Here is a 24,524-nt window from a genome sequence, read left to right on the forward strand (position 1 = left end):
GTTTTTATGCGTTACTTTAGGTAGTCAATATCTCCAATTTTTACTGAGTACGTAATGGACTTCAGATGTCCCCAAAGACAAAAAAATACAGGGAAACGTGGCGGCCACTGCACAGCACTACGCCTACCGAAGCACGAGTTGGGAAACTACACATCCAAATATCCACGAACAGTCTCCATAATGCGGAGGGGTACCATCATGTTGTTGGTAGAAGACAGAAAATGTCCCATCTTCAGATACGAGAGATGACACTTCTTCCAACATTCGACGATACTCGATTGTTAAGATACCTTCGTAAACGAAGGGCCCACAACACGGGTCCCCCACACACCAACCACATCACTTTTTCCGGAATGCCAACAGATGATTCACATTAATGAGGATTGGTGAGCAAATATTCTATTTGTTCACCTCACCAGAAACGTAAAAGTTGGCCTCATAGACGTCGTAGGCGAAACGGGGAATTGGGCATATATTTGCTCTGTTGCCCATTCCGCGAATTCCAAACACCGATCAGAATCACCCTCTAACAGGTACTGATGTACTTGTAGCTTGTAGGAGTGCCATATACAGGGACAAAACACACACAATGGATGTGCGAGTAACACCACTTTCCTGGGACAGACGACGAATGCTTTGATTTGGACTCTTGGTAAATGCTGCCAACATTGCTATTGACGTTTTGTCAGTCACCGAGCATGACCTGCCAGATTTTGGTTTGTTGGCCACGGATCCTGCTTCCCTGAATTTCTTGATAACTTGCTTACTGTTGTATGGCTAATAGTGCCCTATCAGGTGACGGTTGTTAAAATCATCAGCAACGACCCTTATGCTTCGCTCTCGTAACATCAAAATTATCTGAATGCGTTCTGCTTGCGTTACAGTCATACTATCTTAACCTGAAATAATACCAAGAAAACAAACAAACAAAGCCTTAACGTCGTTACAGTGTTACTTCTGCAATTCTCTTAAAATCCTGCCTTTTATTTGGGTGTTTCCACACTTTTGGACCATCTTGTACTATTAGTCAACGGATCACAAATAAACCTACGGAAATATGTTTTAAACTCGTTAATTAAATCAGTGAAGTTAATATATATAATATATAAAATATTTATTACTCGTTTTGCTTATTTGACCTATTAAATTATGAAGATGAATTTACATTTGTGTACTAAACAGAAAAATTATGAGTAAAATGTAGTTCGATGATGCTTTAGAGGTTCGAGATTCTTACAATACTTTAACAGTATTTTTAAATGGGTGATACGGGATTTTACCATTTCAAATACTGTAAGGAATTGGACCAAGATTCATCATTGACAACTTTCTACTAACACCACTACCTCACTCAGAAAATTCAGAACGCTTAACAAAAATATTTGCTCGTATACAAGAGAGGATATTCTTAGATCTGAAGACTAAGTCTAAACGAAAACAAACTCCTACGGAATCTTTATCACAGTCGCTAGTTCTTTAAAACTGTGAACAAAGGAAGGTGAACTAGCTCTCCAAAGCAACAATACACCGAAAAATAATGCAGTTATAGCACAACTTGTTTAGTAAATAGCTATTAAGTGTTAGTTAACAACAAAGTGGTTTAGCTGAGAACAGATTATAAAAGCTGGTTCGGTTTATATCGCCGATTTTGAAGGGTACTCATCTTGCGAAAAACTTTACCGCTACCACCAATGGTGGTTGGACTATCACCCGATATCGGATTTTCCATTGCAGCAAAGCATGTACAAGAAATTTTGGTGCCCTTCTTTCTGCAAGCTTTCGATAGATAGCAGACATAGTAGGTGCGCGGACGCTGATGTTGGAGACGTCTTTTCAACAGGCCAAATCCACAGAAGCCTATTGTATTGCATCAGCGCTTCACAAAATGCCTTTTGAAAGAACACGAATTCCTTATTCCAGTAGGGACCGTAGTGACTGTGGTAGATCGTTCACTTCTGCTGCGTGGAGTCCCTGGCTCGATCCCACCTCGCGTCAAGTGGGCTTTGTGGTGGACAAACACCATATGCGTAGGTTTCCTCCCACTTTGTTCATTCCACCATTTCATTCATTTCTTATTATGAGCGTCTCCTTTAGTTTACACGATATAAGCGTGGGATGTAAAACAAAGATTTAATTTTTTACTAACTCCCATTTCATTTTCTGATAAAAACGAGATATTCTGACGGTTTGACTTGAAGCCTTGTCCATATGGATCATCACTTATTTGGCGTCCACACCATATAACTGTAGGAAGTACCTAGTTATTTCATAAATACTGTCAGAGATTTTCACCGTTGTTTGACCATGCTGGGTATGAGTGAGTGCTGCTACCTGAGTATCGTGAACGAAGTGGGTCCCTGAGCTGCTCATTTCACGATGAGACGCGTGGCAGTGGCAACTTATAACGATGGAGTGGGGTGACTACGAGAATTGTGTTGCAGACATATGCTACACAAGGTGGGCATGACAACACCACGGATGTTCGCCACTCTGAAACCCTTGCAAATCAGTGAACGATTTGTCTACCGCACCGTCCAACGTTACAACGAAATGGGAATGTCAATGACTGGTAGCTTAGTGGCAAACCACAGTGAGGACACCACTGGCAGTTAAAGCAATTGCTGCAAAGATTCGGCGAAATAACGTCAGGACTTAAATCAGTGATGTCCATTTCGAGACCAACCATGTCACAAATGCTCAATCAGGACGTGGGACTCAGAGCCTACAACGTACAGTTCACTTTCTGACTGATGCGTTTACGCCAGCGGAGAGTGGTGAAAGCCAAAGGTCTCCTCAAGTGCTACACAGGAAATGATCACAGAACAATCTCTTTTTCTGACGAGAAGCTGTTTACAGTTGAGCAGTTCTTTAATGCTCAAAATGATCGTGTGTACGCATAATCATCATTGCAAGCTGATGAACGTGTTTCTAGGGTTTAAAGGTCCCATCAGCCGGCATATTATGGTATGGTAGGGTGTGAACATCAACAGAATAACAGCTCCATTTTTGTGGACAACGATGAAGGTATCGGCTATCGTGTACCAAACCACAGTAGACCTTCCAACAGGGTTCTGCTCCCGCACACAAGACACAGTCAATACAGGAGTGCCTACTGGCCAACGTCCCAGACTTCATCTTCACATCAGACTACAAAGCATTTCTACTAGGACAATGTGTTGTAGATCGTTTCTTGGTAATGTCATATCCAGCATCGTGAGTTTCAATAATAATGAACACCCAGCACCGTAGGCATTCGAATCATTAATGTAGAGACTCTGGATTAATTCGTGTAAGTGATGTAATTTCGTATGAAAGGAGAAGCAGCTTGGCTTTAAAAGGATTATCAGAATTTTACAGTTTACAAGATTCATTGATTAAGAAGTCGTAAAATTACATTGGGTTTATTTTAATAAATGTATTGGATTAGGGGAGTCCTGCTATAATATTTTATTGTTTGAAGCTGAAGTAATTCGAGCCAATGTTGAATTTCTGTAATGTTCCGTTCTAAGTGTATCATGTAATAATGTTTGAAGCTTTATTTAGTATTTGAACTAATTTCAGGTATTCACAAACATTATTATTGTATACTAATTATCGCTTGATCTGATTTTAGTGATAACAGGTTGTGACCGTCGTATTTTAATGAATACGAGGGTGCACTTGCTTCAGTAGTAGCATAGGTAATTGCGCCAATAGGCATTGTCAAACACAATCGCAAGACTCATTTAGAGCAAAGGAAACAAATATTTGGATGAGAGAAAGTTTATATGAACAGAAACTATTGGAATTAAGATTACAAAAGAAAAATTTGAGCGGAGAGCTCCGATTACAGGTTAAATAATAAAAGAAATGTTACACAATAAGTATATCCAAGATCTTTGCTGGTAGGCCATCTTCTTTGATTTCCCCTGCCTTGGCTATCCTTGGATTCACTTCGAGTCAATGTGGTCCCTGTTTTCATCTGCTACTCTATCCTGGCACCAATTGCTGGAACTCGCTGTTTCGTAGTACTGGAACCGCGAGAATGAGGAAGAGTTCTTGCTGGGATGCGTGAAGACTGCACTGGTCATCCGTGCTGCTGCCTGGTGGCCGCTTCAATTGTCCCAATTGACGATCGGCACGGAAGCTGTTTGCCGTCCACAAGGTGGGTAAATAAATTATATTTCTATACTATCTTTTCATTGTTCCAATAACGTTACAGATGGATATGGGTTGTCGAAGCATAACAATAGTTGTAGTATAATCCCTGTGAACTGAATAGCTCAACACTGCATTCAGAAGTAAGAATGTGTTATGGACTTCACCGTAGTGGTTAAAGGATCGGCACGGTAGGCTACAAATCCGTACTTGATATTCGTCCTGCTTTTCTTCCTCTTCCCCAAATTTACATGTGGAAACTTGTACCTTCCAACCCTTCTCGGATATCCTCTATAGGTTGCAAAAATGAACTATTTTGTATTTTATGTTATTCTCAAAATTGTGCTTTCTTTTTGTTTCAAGAAATGAAAATCGTTTCCCAGAAACTAACCAGTAAACAATGGATTATTCAGTTTTTAGTGGCCTGGATAGTCAGCCCCCAGCTCGGTACCACTTTGTTGTATTTTTTCCCTACTCAACAAGTGCATCCTCAGACCGTTGCCTCCAGATCAAAGCAGGACTTCCAACTACTTTTTAATGTGTCAATGCGTATTTTGCATATCATCAGACAACGTTATTCATTTGCTTTCTCAAAGGAACCACTTATAAAACTTTCCAGATTATTTTTATGATCAAAGTCGAATTCTCTTACAAAGGAATAGTCAGTGTATGTGTTTCGACTTTTCTCGCAGCAAAACATGCATCACTCAGGCTGCGAGTTTCGGATATACATAGGTAGATTTATATGGCAGCATGAAGTCAACATCTAAAATCTTGAAACTCTGATACGCATAATGTAATACCTTGAGAAGTCAATATGATCTAAGAAATTTATTGAATTAATAATTATACTTGTGAAAGTGGCCACAAATATATAATACAGTGCTTATACGTGGGGCACGCTATATATATTTTAAGATGCCACGAAACTAGAGGAGTGAGAACTTGTAACATTGTATTTTTAAAAACCACCATCCTTCAGGAGTAAAGGCCTGACATCAGTAGAGTCGCTATTGTCACAGAGTGCATGTGTTATAGACGAGTTCTTAGCGAAAAATGGAGTTGTCCAGAGAACAACTACTCTGAATGTTCGCGACTACTCTGTTGCGCGCGATGATCTTCTACGGTTGCAAAGTCGGTTTAAGTTAACAACAAAGTATTGAACGGTTGCAACGCGCATTTGGTGATGGAATTCCATCACTGGCAACTGTGTTTCGGTGGTATAGTGAATTTAAAAGAGGACGGATATCGCTTGGTGATGAGGCACGTGTTGGTAGGCCCGGTGACTTTTGACAACATTCAGCGAGTGCGATGTATGATCGAAGAATATCCAAGATGCATCTATCAAATGATTGAGGCAACCCTTGGTGTTGGATCCGCAACAGTCAATTCAATTTTATATGATTATTCCCATATGAAATAAATTGTTAGTCGTTGGGTGCCCCATACGTTGAACGATTTCCAAAACTCAGAGCGAGTAAGAATCGCGCGGGAAACGTTAAATAATGGCGGCTACCGTATTCTGTCTAAACTGGTAACAAGTGATGAAACACATTCAATTTTTCGATGTTCCTACCCACCAGGACAGCCGTGTATGGATTCACGAAGATGACCCAACCACAACAATGACGAATAAGCAAAGGTCTGTCAAGAAAGTGATTTGCGCAGTTTTCTTTCGAGTACAGGCTTAGTTAAAGAAATTAAGCTTGAAGAGCAACGTACAGTTACAGCCACCTGGTACACTACAAAATATTTACCTGCAGTGCTTGAGTCGGTAAGGATTCGCAGGTTAATGTTGTATCACGACAATCCGTCGTCCAACACGGCACAACAAACAGTTAACTTTTTACGTGAAAATAAGGTGAAAGTTATTCCACATCTGCCCTACTCGCCTGATTTGGCTGTGTGTGGTTTCTGGTTGTTCTTTAATCTAAAAACATTTACGTGGTCGACGTTTCACGACGTAGGAGGAGATCGATGATGCAATTCATCACCTTTTTGCGAGTATTCCCAAAGGTGACTAGCTTGAAGCCTTTCAGCTGTGGAAGCTTTGATTACAAAAGTGCATTGATGTAGGTGGGGATTACTTTGAACAAAGATAAACCTATTTACATCACACGCCTTGTAGTTTCCTTGAAGCTCAAAATATATAGTGTGACCCTCTTATTACGTATAAAGTAAAGTTTTAAAGATCGCTTGCAGTTCAAGATATTTCGAGGAGGAGAATATCTTACATGTACCTCACCCCTTCTCCTTTTTTCGCAACATGTTATCGAAGTGCACGTTGAATGAATATATATTTTTATTGAGGAATTTTTGCAAGAAAAATAATATCAGTAGTGAAGTTCTTTATAAAAATTAATAATGTGAGATCCATGACGTAAGAGCCATTATTGTTTGTGTGATCATTATAAAGTATTTAATCTAAGAAAGAAAGAAAAAAAAGAGAGAAAGAAAATGATATACACATAAAAGATTTTATTTCTATGAATGTGTCAAGACCCATGCCATATCTATGTATCATATATGTACGAGAATTGCAGTGAAAAGCTATTGTTTATATTGGAGAGAATATTCACAGAATATTCATTTATAGCTTCTCCACAATATTTTCGTATTTCCTGAAGTTGTAACAGGTGTTGATTGGTTAGTGGAATACTGACAAGGCTGAACCCAGACGTCCATCCTCAACCACGTCGGTTACATTCAAATATCGTACCGAAGCAAGAACGAATGATTTTTTTCTCAGGTGTTAGCCTGATAGATGATTGGTAGATCAGCGCTTGCTACTATCATGAACAGCCGTCATGGGTTACAATCTGTGAAGTTCTTTAAAAAAAAAAAACTAAAGAACTTAAAGACAATAAACATGTTTTCGTATTTTTTTTTTAATTTAACAATATTATTTACAAATTAATAATTAATTATGTTGACTAATTTTTTATGCTAACACACAGTTCAGAATGCATCATGAAAATATGATGCAGATCACAGATTTATAATATGTACTGATTTTTCAGGATGTCCCTTTCATCCACTCATTACAAATAAGTACCCGCAAATTCGAATTACATATGGTCTTTTCATGCCTGCTTACAAGTATTTAAAAATCAAAATTCTGATGCACCTTCTGGAAGCAGAGTAGAAAATACTTTCCCAGAACGTGTGATTTTAACCTATGGCACAAGATGTTACATACACTGCGGCACTGGAATTAACTTTTCTTTAATATAAGCTAATGCTCTCTTGTTGACTTTCTTTAGGGATTTCCTTACACAAAATAAGTATGCTTTTCGCACACAAGTATACTTCCCAACAAAGTCAATTCTACCCAATGAGCTCTCTGACTTCGTACGTTATGACCGTTTCTATTACAGTTCACTATCATCATTTGAAACGTAACGTATTTTGTATCCTATGTAAGTTATTAATGTTAAAAAAATACAAGTATAACTTGCAATGAAATGCAGAAGTAATTCAGATTTATTATATTAACTGAATTGCACAGCACTATTTTTACGGGTTTCATGGAGTATGAATGGATGGCAGAACTGAACTTACCTCGGTTATTTTTACATTTCGAAGTACATGTGCAATAGTAGGAAATAAAAATTAACTTAGAAAATAAACCAGACAGCCGCAATTGCACTTATTTATAGTGACAAGTCAAAGAGTTCAGTAGATACAGTTGACTCCAATAAATGTTTCCATATTAGGAAAAAAGAAGTCTCAAAGTTTATGTTAAACTGGTTTTCTCTCTTGATGTAAAAATAAATCGACATAAGTTTACCACTGTCAATTAAGTATGTAATACACGATTGTCAAGCTCTTGCAATCAAGCTACACAATATAATGTCCATATCACCACATTGTTAAATAAATTAACACCACAAAATGCATACAATACACGCACTTTCGTTCCATATTACTAATTGAAATGAAACTTAAATTGAAATGGGCTTCCCTGAAAGTGATGAAAATGTTGAAAAGGATTAAAACCTTGCCCTGCTTCTGATTCCGGATCAAGAGGATCTTCACCATTATCAAATTTCTCCCTTTTTTCTGCAAAAAAAAAAAAATAAATAAAATAAAATAAAAAATAAAAAAAATAAATAAATAAATAAAAATCCATAAAATACATCGATATACACAACGTAATTACGCAACGTCGTAACTAATAGTAAAGAGAAGCGAGCAAATTGGAAGCTTTCATCGCTAATCTTCGCCAATTTCAATCTCCACCATTAGTAGTAATTCTTACAAGGGACATCAGCCAATTGTCCGGCTCCGATTTCAATGAAATTTTTCTAGCTGATAGAGGACATATATGTATTATTTGTGATGACAGAAATGTTTGCCATGGTGCATGTTTTCTATTTTTTTTTAAATAATTTTTAAGAGTTGTGATGTGGTTTTTAGAGATTACTGCAGAAGTCCCTTACTAACCTTTGTAAACGGAGCGTTAATGAAAGAACAACCATGTAGATACATATAAGGCCTAGGGGGAAGTTCTATGGTAGGTATGACCTTGACGGCAGCCATCTTGAAATCCGCCATTTTGAATTAAGGTCAAGTTTTTAAAATGGGAAAAGGGTAATATGATACATAATTTGGGGCTAGAATTTAATCAGGAAGACAATGGTGAAGCTAGTTTTGAGATACACCCATATGGGGAAAAGTTACAGGCATTTAATTGTTCACTTACTACGCGCGAAAATCCCTTACCTCCGCTTCTAACCCGCGGGTCAGTCCATGTCAATTCATCCAGGTCATGAAACCCATAGTCTCAGAATGGCATGAGGATTTTTTTTGTTTACTCTACTTGCCATCCTTATTGATCACACCAAATTTTAATTTGATATCTTATATACTTTTTTAGTTATAATTTTTTTTTTTAGTTTGGTAAAATATACGTTTTTGTTGTTGCCGAGGGTTAAAGAGATTACGACATTGATATACTAAAAAGATCCTAACTTTGTTAATTCTCATCATATCACAATGATTTTTTCACTGAAATGATCACAATAAGATACAGAATAAGGTAAAAATACATTCAGTTACTTGTACTTGAATTGTTGTAGTACATATTACCTCAAACCTGGATATTACGATTTTTTTAAGAAAAAACATAAAATTTTAAAATACAGTAAAAACTTAAAGGCACTACATAAACCAAAGTATTTTATATGTATTTATAAGCCTAAAGGCATGAGCTAATGTGTTCTGAAAGAAAAACTGTGGGTTTTTAACTGCAAATATTTTTAAACCATTTATCTTTAGAGTACGGCCAGGTATTTCAAGAAAATCGTAGACCTTCACGTTGGCAGCCCTAGCGTTGTCCCTAATTGTCACAGGGACATGAACCATATCTCGCTACAAAGCTTATGGAACACAGATTCCAACAAGGGAACTTCTGTGCCCCTTGTTTCCAACCCACAGAAGAAGAAAAATTGCTTTAAAAAAAAAAAATATTTTGTCGGACTGGCAACACTGTTCATTGTCATACGCAGGAAAAAAAATTCTCGCATACACATCAGACATTGGGTGGAATCATATAAAAAATAAAGGGCCTAGGTGCAATAGCTTGCGAGATAAAAATTCGAAACCTCGTATATACTATGGTCAACCTGTATATATTTTACGAAGGAACTGTGGTCTACCCTCAGGTTGGCAACCCTGGCGACTTCCCTAATTGTCACAGAGACGCGAATGATACCTCGTCGCAAAGCTTACGGAACACTGGTTCCAATGAGGTAACTTTTGTGCCCCCCTCTGGTTCCCAACCCACAAAAGAAGAAGAAAATAGCTATTCACTATGAGTTTAATGAATTATACATATTCATCACATACAACAGATTGAATATAATCAGTGAACGAAAAAAGAATTTACCAAATCATCTTAAAGTCCTGAAGTGATTCATTTACTATTTGCACCATAGAGGTCCTGAAGTGGAATTACAAAAAATGTTTAAATAAAACACTAGCAACATTTTATTTCTGGGCTTGCATTTGTTTCAACATCTTGTTGCACTGAAGATTGATTGAACCTATTTCCTTTTCGGAAAAATAATACATTCTTCCGGATGCTTTTGTGACTGGGAGGGTGGGGGTTACACATGAAATTATGTTACTCATAGGAATCCAGCAAACATCTTCGTTTGGGGGCCAGTGAAAAGATGGAGCAGGCCCATGGGGATGCATAAATTTAATTTTAACGTCTCCTTCATCTTCATGTTTTGACAAAACTAATCCAAAATACCACCGGTCAAAGGCATGCAATGTAATTGTGCACACCCACAACAGGCATTTTCACCGAATGATTTTCTCCAGAAAAGTTGAATATTATGCAAAAGTTGTCATCTAAACTTACTCGTTTTGTTGCAATGGAGTCTTCAGATTTGGACTCAAAGTGATGAAAACTACGTGTTCCAGGTACTGCCCTGGCTTGAGTAAAACGCCCTTCTAAGTTTTTTCGTGCCTCTATCAAGGTTTCTTTTCTAATCATTGTGAACTTTATATTTTCTATATTTTCCTTGCAAAAATAATAATAAAAAATCGGAATTATCAATAGTATTACCAGGACTACGTTGGAGACTTGCTTTTGTCACGATGCGCTTGACAGTGCCACTTATACTTTCAAGGAGACTTCCCATGGCTGGTGGCAAAAAAAAAAAAAAAAAAAAAAAAAAAAAACATGTAGCTTTTAATCCAAAGTCTTTTTCATGAACTCATGTGGTTCGGATTCCACGTTAATCAGTAGGTCCACGTCTCATACAGCCTCGCTGCTGAAAGGGACGCTAAACTGAAATCAACTCAACTCAACTCTTTTTCATGAACCTGAGGGCTGTAGGATTCGCACTCCTCAAGATACCGAACGAAATTGCTACCTAAACTGATATAAGATTCCAACGAACTGTTTTGATTTGTGAAATACTTTGTGAAACAATCTTACTTTCTAAATACATTAAATATATTTTTAATTTATTAAAAACTAAGACAGTTATCGAAAGCGCTTATGAGTAAAAATAATAAAATTATATTTTGGTTATTTGATTTTAAACTTTACTGTAAAAGCTTATGCGCAGTTGTATTAGTTCTAGAACATTGATAAATTTACTGCAGCTTAAATAATATAACATCTTCAGCTTGATTAAAATGTCATAATTTCATTACGCCTTACATGTAAATCATTCAATGAGTTTTTCAGAAAGTAAAATGTGCACTAGTTTAACCCTTAGAAGATGCCTGGCTCATCCCTTTCTCTTAGCGCCAGTACTTCAAACCTCTGTTGCTCGGCTCCTAATGAACCTAGACTGTGCCTTCCCATCCCGAATCCGTAGGAGAAAGTGATTTTTCTTTTATGACAAAGAACAGTGTTGCCAAAGTCCCACAAAAGTCAAAGATGATTTTCATCTTCTTTTGTGGGTTGGGGACCGGGGGGGGGGGGGGGGCACAAAAGTTACCTCATTGGAACCAGTGTTCCGTAAGCTTTGCAACGAGGTATCATTCGCGTCTCTGTGACAATTAGGGAAGTCGCCAGGGTTGCCAACCTAAGGGTAGACCACAGTTCCTTCGTAAAATATATACAGGTTGACCATAGTATATACGAGGTTTCGAATTTTTATCTCGCAAGCTATTGCACCTAGGCCCTTTATTTTTTATATGATTCCACCCAATGTCTGATGTGTATGCGAGAATTTTTTTTCCCGCGTATGACAATGAACAGTGTTGCCAGTCCGACAAAATATTTTTTTTTTGAAAAAAGCAATTTTTCTTCTTCTTCTGTGGGTTGCAAACAAGGGGCACAGAAGTTGCCTTGTTGGAATCTGTGTTCCATAAGCTTTGTAACGAGATATGGTTCATGTCCCTGTGACAATTAGGGACAACGCTAGGGCTGCCAACGTGAAGGTCTACGATTTTCTTGAAATATCTGGCCGTACTCTAAAGATAAATGGTTTAAAAATATTTGCAGTTAAAAACCCACAGTTTTTCTTTCAGAACACATTAGCTCATGCCTTTAGGCTTATAAATACATATAAAATACTTTGGTTTATGTAGTGCCTTTAAGTTTTTACTGTATTTTAAAATTTTATGTTTTTTCTTTTAAAAAATCGTAATATCCAGGTTTGAGGTAATATGTACTACAACAATTCAAGTACAAGTAACTGAATGTATTTTTACCTTATTCTGTATCTTATTGTGATCATTTCAGTGAAAAAGTCATTGTGATATGATGAGAATTAACAAAGTTAGGATCTTTTTAGTATATCAATGTCGTAATCTCTTTAACCCTCGGCAACAACAAAAACGTATATTTTACCAAACTAAAAAAAATTATAACTAAAAAAGTATATAAGATATCAAATTAAAATTTAGTGTGATCAATAAGGATGGCAAGTAGAGTAAACAGAAAAATCTTCATGCCATTCTGAGACTATGGGTTTCATTTGATATTTTAGCTGGATGATTTGAAATGGACTGACCCCCGCGTATTAATGATAATAAGTGGATAAAAGCTTCGGTAATACATGTTATGCCTAGAGGGAAGTGATACGGTAAGGGTATCCTTGACGGCATCCATCTTGAAATCCGCCATTTTGAATTAAAGTGAAGTTTGAAAAATGAAAACCATAGCATGTGACACCTCATTTTAATAGTACATTTTCCCAAAAATCCAATGGTATGCTTATTTTTTGTTCTGTAGTCAACCAGTATGAATTTAGGACTGCTTCTAATGTGCACGAAACGTCCATTATTCGATCTTTCAAATTGGCAACACTCCTAATTTTCACCGCATGTTTTAAGATTCCAACTGCCACTTTGCAATTGTTGCCATTTTTCAAACTTTTCCATTGTTTTCATTTTTCAAACTTCACTTTAATTTAAAATGGCGGATTTCAAGATGGATGCCATCAAAGATACCCTTACCGTATCATTTCCCTCTAGGCATAACATGTATTACCGAAGCTTTTATCCACTTATTAGTCATTAATACGCGGGTTAGACGCGGAGGTAAGGGATTTTCGCGCGTAGTAAGTGAACAATTAAATGCCTGTAGCTTTTGCCCAAATGGGTGTATCTCAAAACTAGCTTCACCATTGTCTTCCTGATTAAATTCTAGCCCCAAATTATGTATCATATTACCCTTTTCCCATTTTAAAAACTTGACCTTAATTCAAAATGGCGGATTTCACGATGGCTGCCGCCAAGGTCATACCTACCATAGAACTTCCCCCTAGGCCTTATATGTATCTACATGGTTGTTCTTTCATTAACGCTCCGTTTACAAAGGTTAGTAAGGGACTTCTGCAGTAATCTCTAATAACCACATCACAACTCTTAAAAATTATGAAAAAATAGAAAACATGCACCATGGCAAAAATTTCTGTCATCACAAATAATACATATATGTCCTCTATCAGCTAGAAAAAAATCATTGAAATCGGAGCCGGACAATTGGGTGATGTTCCTTGTTAGGCTTCTAAATTAAGAAACAACATACTGTGCTGTTATTGCTAATGTTGGAAGTCACGCCTCTCTACCCTTGCACTCACAGCTGATAGGTATCGAAAAATGCAGTCCCAATCATCTCCTCCAATAGGACACATATCATGCTTTGTCAATTGTTATTTAAACTTGGGAAAATTTAAATAACAAATTGATAGGCGAGGTGGTCGGTTACATACGAGCTATCAAAGTATCAAAATTGGCTTAATTACTCTTTTTCTCTTTTCTACTATTTACACTTATTGCGAGGGATAGCTCAGTACTTCGACGTTGGATGCGAAGCACATCCCGTAACCCACAACCTTGCGTTAATGAAGGAATAGAATTTACAAAACGAAATTATTACTCAAATAGTAATTACATTTAACTACTCATATTTTCACTTTAAGATTGTTACTACATTTAGTATTACACTTTGATTATCATAACTTAATAACCTTCGAAATATGTGAGAACACTACGTAAGAAAATAATAATGTTTACAACATTTACACAATATACGGCCGTTAAAATAAGAATATCAGATGTTAACTTTTGAGAATTTCAACTAACTATTCTTCTTTTTCTCTTTTACATTAGTAATAGGTTGTGCACATTTATTTATATGTAAGTGGCTCGTTAAGAATGAGTTGTGCGTAAGCAATTGCGCGCTGTTACTTTTTTTTTCTTTCTTCTATAATGGCACTTTACTAGCTGGCGTGCTAATTGAACATATTATATTATTCTTTCACTATGACTTTTCAAACGATATTCCTCTGGCGATCCTAACACTGGATTCTTCCTCTGATATTACAAATGCAATTTTGTGACTACTTACAATTTTCTTCCGTGTTGCAACCTATGGCACGGCTTATCCTCTTCCACTGCTTCGGTAACGAGTCCTTCGAAGAATCCTGTAAACGCTGCTTAAGATGATCGTGTACTGAGTCCGGTCAATCGGCACTCAAAAACTTTTTCCAGACAACTGAGTAATTAAAACTGTGTTCGGACGTTGATCGCGATTAACTATACAAATTCACAATTAAGAACGTATGGCCTTTAAACTTTCATGTATTAGGCCTATTGGCAGATAACTACTTCTTCGAGTTCTTTGTCGGAGTGGGTGACTTCACACACACGATTCATAGTCGTTGCCCGACTTCCCTCCCGTGATGGGGGTTTCAATGTTCGTCGACCGACTGATTTGCGCCTCTTTTGGTCACCGTGGGTCACGTGATTAGTAATCACTCATCCAATATAACATTGTCCACTATTGGTTGATGACTAAAAATTGTCCAATCAGTAATTAGTTTAGATGTCACTTAGGCAACTGGAGTGACTTGCTAATTTTCGTTCTCATGGGAACTGAAGTAGAAAGTCTCTCAGCAACTTTTCGAACAAAGAGTTATTGTTCTACGCGCACACATATCAAGACAAACTTAATTTTGGCGTCTTTAAGTCGAAACTGATAAGACTGGTTTCACTGTTGCCAACTAGTGTCCTTTTCACTAAAATTGGTTTGAAAAACTAATAAAGTAAACGTTTTAATTTTCTTGCTTCGATGAGCGTCCCGCTCTCGATAGCAGTGCTTTATGATTTCTTTTAAACGAGTTATCTTGAACAAGTTCTTCAAATTAAAAGTAAATTCACCCTCATGTCCTTCACTAATTACAAGTAATAGGCCCCATTCGAAAGCACACTGGTAATTATTTTAAAACTTGTCTTTAAAGATTGAATGAATTCATCTCTTAACTCCGACTAATTTCAAGTTCGACAAATAGAAAATGCTAGTATTTTAGAAATCGGAGAACTTTTAGAAAAAAAAAAAAACTACTTTCTCTCATTCTTGAATAATAACTCCAAGCAATAGAGGTGACCGAGAAGCCTCAAAGAAAATGTACGCTATATTGCATCAAGTTCAACAAGATCAAATAACTTTACGGAAGTTATTGGAAAATTATTTACCATACTTCGAAGTTGAACCTTAATTTATCCGTTTTTACCCGCTTACCCTTGATGGTTTCAACCCTAAGTAATTAGGATTGAAATAGCGTATTGCGCAAAATTAGATTTTTACGGAAGTTATTGTGGCAGACTATTTTATTATTATTATTATTATTATTATTATTATTTTAGCACCTTACGTATATAAGCGAACTTTCAATATGAGATTAACTTCTACTAGTTTTACGCCCCTCGTTAGGCTACAGGAGATGAAAAACAAATGAAATGGTGGAATGAACGAAATAAGAGGAAACAGAAGAATTCCGAAAAAACTCACACACATGTTATTTGTCCACCACAACGCCTACTTAGCACGAGCTGGACAAACACCGTGTGCGTGGGTTTTCTCGGGGTTCTCCCGTTTCCTTCCACTTTCTTCATTCCACCATTTCATTCATTACTCATCATCACCGTCTCCTTTAGCCTAACCGGCATAACCGTGGGACGTAAAACTCAAAGATTTCATTTCATTTTCATTTTTTAGCACGAGCTGGAATCGAACTAGGGACCCCATATACCAGAAGTGAATGCTCTAACACTGGGCCACGCGGCTCCATTTTGATGGAACAGATGTTATACATTGAAAGAAAATATTTGGAGATTTTTGGAAGGAAGTTTAATAAAAGAGTTTAGATATGTTAGGTCACGACTTAATTCTATAAAATGTACACCAGGTTGGTCTTAAAGTCTTTAGCCATTCAGCTGTGCTTGTTCTTTTAGAGCATCAATGGTCATTTATACCGTAAGTTGATCACTAGTAATATTCTCTTTCTGGACACTGCACAATAGATCACTAAATTATATATTTTATAATGAATATTTTAGCAGAAAACTGTAAAAACATAATCACACAGTTAACACGTACACTATAAGCTATTTCGCTACATTGCTTTATCATATGAGAAATGCGACATGTTTCTACTATCTTCCAGTAAGATTTATTATTATTTATTTATTCCTGTTTCGGGATTCCTTTGTTCTAACCATATGCTCACATAGATATATTTTTTATATATATAAAATAACGAAAGTAGGTCGCTCACCAGGGTCGGTAAGAACTTCTTTCGCAGCTGCAATATCTATAAACTTCTTTTCGGCCTTTTTCTTTTCGTCTCCCTGGAAGTTATCTGGGTGCCACTTTTGTGCAAGTTTTCTGAAATTAAAATAAAAATGTCTGTTATACACAGGAACAAATTACACTGCATGTCTGTTATACACACAAACAAATTAGATCAGGATAAATTCGGTTAGTTTAGGTCGCCTATTTCCAACAGGAAGTAATGTATGTCTCTTATCCTTGAATGGATACACTGGATTAACTCTGAAACATGGTTCTACCAAATATAAAACTTACAGGTAGAATAGGATAAAATCCAAGTTTCTTAGCGATTTCATGGCCAACTCTAGTTTCGAAGTGGCGGTTACAGGCTAACCAACGTAGCAGTCAGTGTTTATTCAGAGCCCGTTTTCTTCATATCAAAACTAACTTAAGATGGTCCAACCTAACGTAATTAAAAATGTCCAAAATTACATTGAAGAAAGAAAGGAAAAAAAAAAAAAAAAAGAACTGAACAAAATCGGTGGAACATGTATCAGAGTAGTGTCAATATACTTCTGCTAAAATAACTAGGAACTGCCCTTATGATATGTATTATCGACACAGCACCAGCCTTATTTCTTCTTTCTACACAGAACTTTTTTTATAATTTTAGTTTACAACGGGGGACATCTCATGCACTTAATCCCCAAAATGTGCACAGACCTGGGCTACATTACATATGCTTACACTGTGTGTAATCCACAACTTCTCATCCATGTCCAAGACAGATTCTCCACTTGTTAACTTACTTTTGAGGTCTTCTTTTAAATCTCTCAAAAATTTATGGTTCACATTCGGCCCGTTCATTGATATTTGCATTATCTTAGTTTCATTCAATTCCATTATGCCTTCTTTAAATCCTTAAAGTAAGTCAAGGGCGGTGGACCGGCGTAAAAACACTGATAGTTAGGTAGCGTGTATTAACTTTCTCTTCAACGCTATCCCAATATCGCACATGTATGTCCATCTATTCTTTCTGGGAGACTTTATTTAATGACTCGTCAAATTCTACAACAATAAAATCACTGGTTAATTTTTTGCAAAAGTTCACGTTTGAAAAAGGTCCAATACCATACGTTATTACATATCCTATTTTATCTCTCTGCAGTTGCATTTTGGCGGCAATTGCACTGTCCGGAAACATAACTGGAAACATAGACACGTCACTACCACTTGTACGTAACGAAGAATGGCTCATTACACTATGCAGACACACCAAATTTCTGCTTTAGTCACACTATCGTTAAGAAGAAATAAGTCTAATCCACGGGGAGAAGTACCTTGAGTAATCTTACTCTATCCAGGATTAGCTGTTGAAGAAGCTTCCTTCCTTTCTTCCTTCTGAAATTCCGATACTGTTGAAGCTTCACTTGTTAACACTGACACTTTTGGGATCTGTTTCCACAGTTTGTTCATTTTCTTGAACTTTCTTTCCTTGTTCGAAAAAGCAATGTAACGCTGCTCAATTACATACAGCATCAAAATTTTTTTCTTTGACTTGTAAGAGCTCTACGGCCCATGTTGCTCAAATTAAAAGTTGTTTTACACACTTTGCAGTAAGCTTTGGTGTTATCGGGCACTTTTTGAATCCAACAACGAAATAAAGTATCATTTAACCAATCAGACTGAAATACAGTATGTTTAGACATTATCACACGAATGTTTTATGACTGCACTCACTGAAAGTTAATTTTATCACTAAACGCGAACAGGAATTATGCTACTCGATGAAAACTTAACTAATGAACACTAACCAACCTCATCTCGGAACAACAAAGGAACAGTCCCGCTGCACGTGAAAGCCACGTAGCAAGCAAGAGGGTACGTTCGAAGTTATTCGATTGCTCATCACGGAGATTTCGCAAAGGGAATTTTTCGATTTCTACCGAACAGTCTACCGGATATAGTCCGATTTAACAGAAGATCTACCAGCCACAATTGGCGCCTCCGAATTAGTCCTCCGTTCAGCTGGATCCAGCATTACTCAGTCGGTATCCAACGTTTGGGGTGACCTAATTCAGCAGGAACAGTTTGATATATTCATTATTGTTTTTATTTAAAATGAGAAGCAATGTAAAACGAATGTAATTAGTAAACGGTGGGAGTAAGATGACTAGTTAACAGTTATAATTACTGGTTTGATTCCAAATATCCTTAAGGAATGTGCTATTTATAGGGCCAGTCCTACAATGTGTGGATAACTTTATCCGCCTAATAAGTTAGAAAGATTTCGGGGCAGTAACTCTCACTTTACACACTAGTACCGTGATCAGTGGGTGCATCAAGTAATTATATCAGGATGTGGAGAGATAACAAGTGGTGGTCGGACTGGCCCATAGAGAGAGAATTTTTATCGGTACCTTTAAAAATGTTTTGAAAGTACTTCAAAAGTAATAATTTTAGCAAATATGTAAAATGGTGTTAGGGTTTAGTAAGTATGCTTGGACACTGTTTAAAAATATCGGACAAGGTGTTGGTAAATTGGACTAACAAAAGAAAAGCGTTACTACGGAAGATAAATAATGTGTAATTGTTTTGAAGTCGGAAATGAGCCATAAGTGGCTGAGGTTATTTAAATGTTAGATTGGAGCTATAAGTGGCTGGGTTTATTGAATAATTGTTATCGTTAGTTGTAGTTTATGTATGTAGGATACGTATGCAGAAAGGAGACAATTAGAGTAACTGGATAGGTAAAACGAAAACAAGATAAAGTTGTGGAAGTTTACTGATCTCTGAAACTTTGTGGTTGCAATAGTGTATGTTAATGTACCCAAAGATATATTGATATATTAAAGGTTTGAAGTAGTGTGGAATTAGTTGTCACAATTATTGGTGTTCACTAGCCAGCGTGTAAAGTTTATTTAAGTAGCACCTGTCCAATAAAAAATTACCCTAACAAATGGCGCAGTCTTACGGGAAAGAATCTACACATAAGGCGATGATGCAACAGATGGAAGGTCTAAGTCAGAAAGAGCTTCAGATATGGATGTTGAACGAATTCAGAAAACGGGACCTAATAATTGGACAATTACAAGTAGAAATTAAGCAGTTAAAATCTAAGCAAGATCGGGACAGCTATACTACAAGGGGCCTGACTACACAAAGAAGTATTGAGCAAGGATCTTTACGTTCGTTTTCATTCCACTCTCCAAGTCAGAAAACTGAAAGTACAATTAGCTGCAATAGATGTAAGAAATCATATATAAGAGAAAAATGTCCAGCTTATGGGAAGCGTTGTTTCCGCTGTACTGGTTTGCACCACTTCGCACCAGCATGTGTATTACTTTCGGCGGAGGTAGAAAAGAAACGTTCGAAAGTAGAAGACTTGGTAGAAAGTAACCACAATGCAAGTAGGCCTAATATAAAGAAACAGGTGTTAGTACTGGAGTCTTAGAATCGAAAGGAGTGGATGAGGCTGATCATATTTTGAGCATAGGGACAATGTTTTACCAATCGACTAAAGACAATCAAGAGCCTAGCCAAGCAACAGAAAACGGTTTACCAAATCCAAATACAGTGGCGTACCATGGTAAAGGGAGGTTTATTAAGACAGGAGGTGTAGCAGTCAGTCATAGGAACGTAAACAAGGAGAACAGTTCGAGTCTAGACTCCGTAAAGTCGTACAACAAAAAGTCACAAAGGGAAGAAAGATGTGGGAAAGTACATGCTTTTGATAAACAAAGAAGTTCGTAATGTTCAGAAACAGAAGTTGAATAACAGATCTAGAAGGTCGAGAAGTTATCGAGAAACCGATGGTGGACATAAAGATCAAACTACCAGCCAATGCAAAGTAAATGAGAAAGAAGACGGATCTTGAACCTAAAGCAGGAACTGTTTCAGTTCGGTAAAAGCTTAAAATGTTGCCGTTAACTTAGTGATCGTCTTTTGTTGTAATTATACAAGGCTTGAATTTTTGTTTTCTCTTTCTTTCGGTAATCCCCGGGAGGATGTTAGGGTTTAGTAAGTATGCTTGGACACCGTTTAAAAATATCGGACAAGGTGTTGGTAAATTGGACTAACAAAAGAAAAGCGTTACTACGGAAGATAAATAATGTGTAATTGTTTTGAAGTCGGAAATGAGCCATAAGTGGCTGAGGTTATTTAAATGTTAGATTGGAGCCATAAGTGGCTGGGTTTATTGAATAATTGTTATTGTTAGTTGTAGTTCATGTATGTAGGATACGTATGCAGAAAGGAGACAATTAGAGTAACTGGATAGGTAAAACGAAAACAAGATAAAGTTGTGGAAGTTTACTGATCTCTGAAACTTTGTGGTTGCAATAGTGTATGTTAATGTACCCAGAGATATATTGATATATTAAAGGTTTGAAGTAGTGTGGAATTAGTTGTTACAATTATTGGTGTTCACTAGCCAGCGTGTAAAGTTTATTTAAGTAGCACCTGTCCAATAAAAAATTACCCTAACAAATGGAGGCCTCTTTTAGGCGCGGACCGCGACACACCTGCCCCCTGTTGTCAGAAACAGCAATAAAAACAAAAGAATATCAGTTGCAATTCGGATACGTAGAATAACGGCATAATCGAGTGAGAATAGCGGAAGGGTGCTACGCGACGTGACGGAGGATGTTTTCTGAAGCGCCCATTAGCATGGACCTCGGTGGAATTCGAAATGACTTTGATAGCACCGGATCTATCAGGTGGATAGTTCGATAGAAATCGAAAAATCTTCTAGCTCCCCCTCCCCCTTTGCATTATAAGCATATTTCTAGTTCTATCAAGTAGATTACCTGGTAAAAGCGTTATTAAATACACGATAGCGATACACAGAGTGAGGACTCTTTTCAGGGTTTTCTTTTTCCAGCAAAAGAAATTTACATTGCAAAAACATTAGAGTTTAGACTAAATTTTCCTGACTCAGCTGAATTTCCTGACTTTCCCAAACTTCATAATTCCCTGATTTTCCCAGGTTTTCCCGGTCGCTCGCCACCATGTTTATGGTTATAGTTTATTTTGGGATATTCCTAAAGATCTCTGCAAAAGCAGTAATTCAACGGCCTAATGAGATGTTGAGAATTGAAATGTTTGATTAATAGCTCGGTTATCACACAATGGTGGAATATGTTAACATATCAACTTTGAAGATATATAAATAGCCGCTGATTGTATTATTTAGCTGAGGAACAATATGTTTGTTAGTCGAAGGTCTGTGCCTAGTTTTATATGTTGTGTAGTCTGGTGATATACTGGATGGAACTATCGTATGTAACTGATTTTGTTTCGGTGTTATTTGCCGTACAATAAACATATAGAGGTTTCCGTTGTCAGTATTACTTTACCGATCGTAATTGATTTAGATAGTTTTGGCGACCACCTCAGAGAATCGTTATTCCTATAGATCACTGGTGAAACGTAAAAGTATTTTCTGGAATACGGTGGTGTTCATTAGCCTACATTACCTAATAAGTATGTAATTATGACCTGTTATAATGCTTTGAGAGATAAAGCAACTGATCGTGTATTCGATATGTTCCACTTTGACATTATTCCTGTTCAATAGGGATAACTGACGACAAATTGAATACCACACCTATGGAAACATTTGTGATATGTCCTTGGAACAATCACTGATCTACAAGGCTTCAGAAACCCCGACCGCATCACGTGCTAAACACTTGTTTCACATAATATGCTTATTTCCCTTGAATTGCAATCTATGAAATTTTAGGGTGAAAGAGTTTGGACTGCTTACAGTCACATGCTGGGAACATCTTAAGCTTCAAACGATTTCGGAAACTTAAAAATTTTTAATTCAATCGCCAATGACAAATAGAGGCATCAATCTTAGCTGAATGTGATACTACTGATGATAATATTATTAAAAAAAAAAAAAAAATCCTGCTATTTTTATGTTATAGAACCACTACCTTTATTTTTAACTTTATTTTCACTTTACACAGGATTTACTTTGTTCAGTTCCTAGTTTATTTCAACGTTTTTAGTTTCCTAATTTTTAGTCCCTACTCACCTGTATGCTTTGATTATCTCCCGCTTGCCAGCATTTCTTCGAACACCTAATATCTTGTAATAGTCCCGCCTTTCTGCCTGTTTCTGGAGCTTTTGTGCGCGCTCCAACCCTTCCCGAGCTCTTTGGTATCCTCCGTCAATGTCAAGTGCTCTTTTATAATCCTGAATCGCTGAAAAGCAAAGTAGAAAATACACAATACAGTTTATATTAGACATACATTATTAGCAACTACCAGTATTACAATTTTGCAAGAATTTCATTAATCAAGTAACACAAAATACGAATATACTCTCTTCGAATGATTTTTTTTTTTTTTTTTTTTTTTTTTTAAATATGGAATTTTAAATATTGCATTTATTCATTCTAACAAAATAACAAGAATTCTCGGTTTCTCTTAAAATATCTTGAACACACACTAACTTTTTGTGTGATGTTCGACATTAAAACCCTGAATTTTTACTAAGACATACAGTATTATTAGGGATGAAAAGAAATGTTAAAATGTTAACAGACAATAAGTACATACGTTAAGGATTAATCAAACTTTAAAAATCAAAAGCGAAAACGCCACATTTTTACAATAGCGATCATTTGTCGTTCATAATCTACAATATGGATAAGTAATTAGTGATACAAAATCATATACTAGCATTACTACAAGAAAGATTTGTATTGGAATTAAAGAAAACTGGCATAACTCTAAATTTAATGAACATCAGGTATCAGATCTAAATATCCAATGGATTCTGAACGAAACGTTAAATGTTATTCGAAAGTTGCACAGTAATTTATTGTATTTTGGAGAATATAGTATAAACTTACCATCGTCAAACATTTCATTCGCTATGTATGCTTCCGCCCTATCACAGAGAATTCGAGGTTCCTCTTGAATTTCCAGTGCTTCGTTACAACTTTCAAGACTCTCAGAAAGTCTATCATCTTTGAGATAGCAGTGACACAATTTGTCTTTAGCTTGTAAAACTATCATTTCTACTGTTGGCTCTGTACTCAAGACCTGCAATTCAAAAATTAATTGGGGAAAAAAAAAATTAAAGGGTGTTTACTAAACTTTCTCAATTTGCATAATTTAAGCGTGCTTAGTGTAATGTAAGATTATCTTTCAGGAATGAAATATCTTTAAGAATACTTGGGTAGGGTCCCTCATTCATTGATAGTAATGAGGAAAATGTTAGTTAGAAAAACTGATGTAATATTTCAACCGTTCGTCCCCGCACAATTTCCGAAACTGGGGGCGGGGGTGAAATATGGAGAAAAGAAACCATGGTCATTGCCAAAGGGAAGTGGCATAGGTACCATAGGGTCGCCAAGAATTCAGTTTTGGTATTGTTATTATTAACTGTTTTAATAAGTACTTTTTTCTAGCCAGATGATGAGAGTGAAAATCTCAGACTAGTTTTGCTTATTATGAGGGCAAAATGGTTAAGAAAATTACTTCATACTGCTACAAATGATTCCGACGTAGTTTATAAAATTTCTGCTGTAAACCTAAATCACTTCTAGTCACAAAAAAATGACAGCCTTACGCAGTTTTTCACAAAAATGGCCCTACATCCTTCTACATTCTCATACATTTGCACACACGAAAAATGAACTGTTCCTACACTCTATTACAGGAAGTAACATAGACCTTAGACCATCCGACGTTTCCAGTAAACAAACATATAATTGACATCTACAGGACAGTCATTAGAAATAATAAAGATGATGATAAAAGTCAAAGATTGACACCAGGTGACAGATTACAAGAATACCAAGACAGAACGAAACAGACAGTAGGAACTCTATGGTGCA

At 36.6% G+C, this 24,524-nt stretch overlaps 1 protein-coding gene across 1 annotated transcript in view; it reads right to left on the reverse strand.

Annotated features, from left to right (window-relative positions):
- Positions 1 to 6,600: 6,600 nt before the first annotated feature.
- The window catches only part of P58IPK (dnaJ homolog subfamily C member P58IPK), a 60,135-nt gene continuing 42,211 nt past the window's right edge, over positions 6,601 to 24,524 (reverse strand). The window contains exons 8-11 of the mRNA XM_081769358.1: positions 23,535 to 23,727; positions 22,713 to 22,881; positions 16,671 to 16,780; positions 6,601 to 8,199 (exon numbers count right to left, since the gene is read on the reverse strand). Coding sequence (XP_081625484.1) covers positions 8,066 to 8,199; positions 16,671 to 16,780; positions 22,713 to 22,881; positions 23,535 to 23,727 — 606 coding nt within the window. The 3' untranslated portion in view covers positions 6,601 to 8,065. The remainder of the gene's footprint in view (positions 8,200 to 16,670; positions 16,781 to 22,712; positions 22,882 to 23,534; positions 23,728 to 24,524) is intronic.

The sequence above is a fragment of the Thermobia domestica genome, chromosome 8 (genome assembly GCF_964235325.1).
Source record: "Thermobia domestica chromosome 8, izTheDome1.hap1.1, whole genome shotgun sequence".
Lineage (NCBI taxonomy): Eukaryota > Metazoa > Arthropoda > Insecta > Zygentoma > Lepismatidae > Thermobia > Thermobia domestica.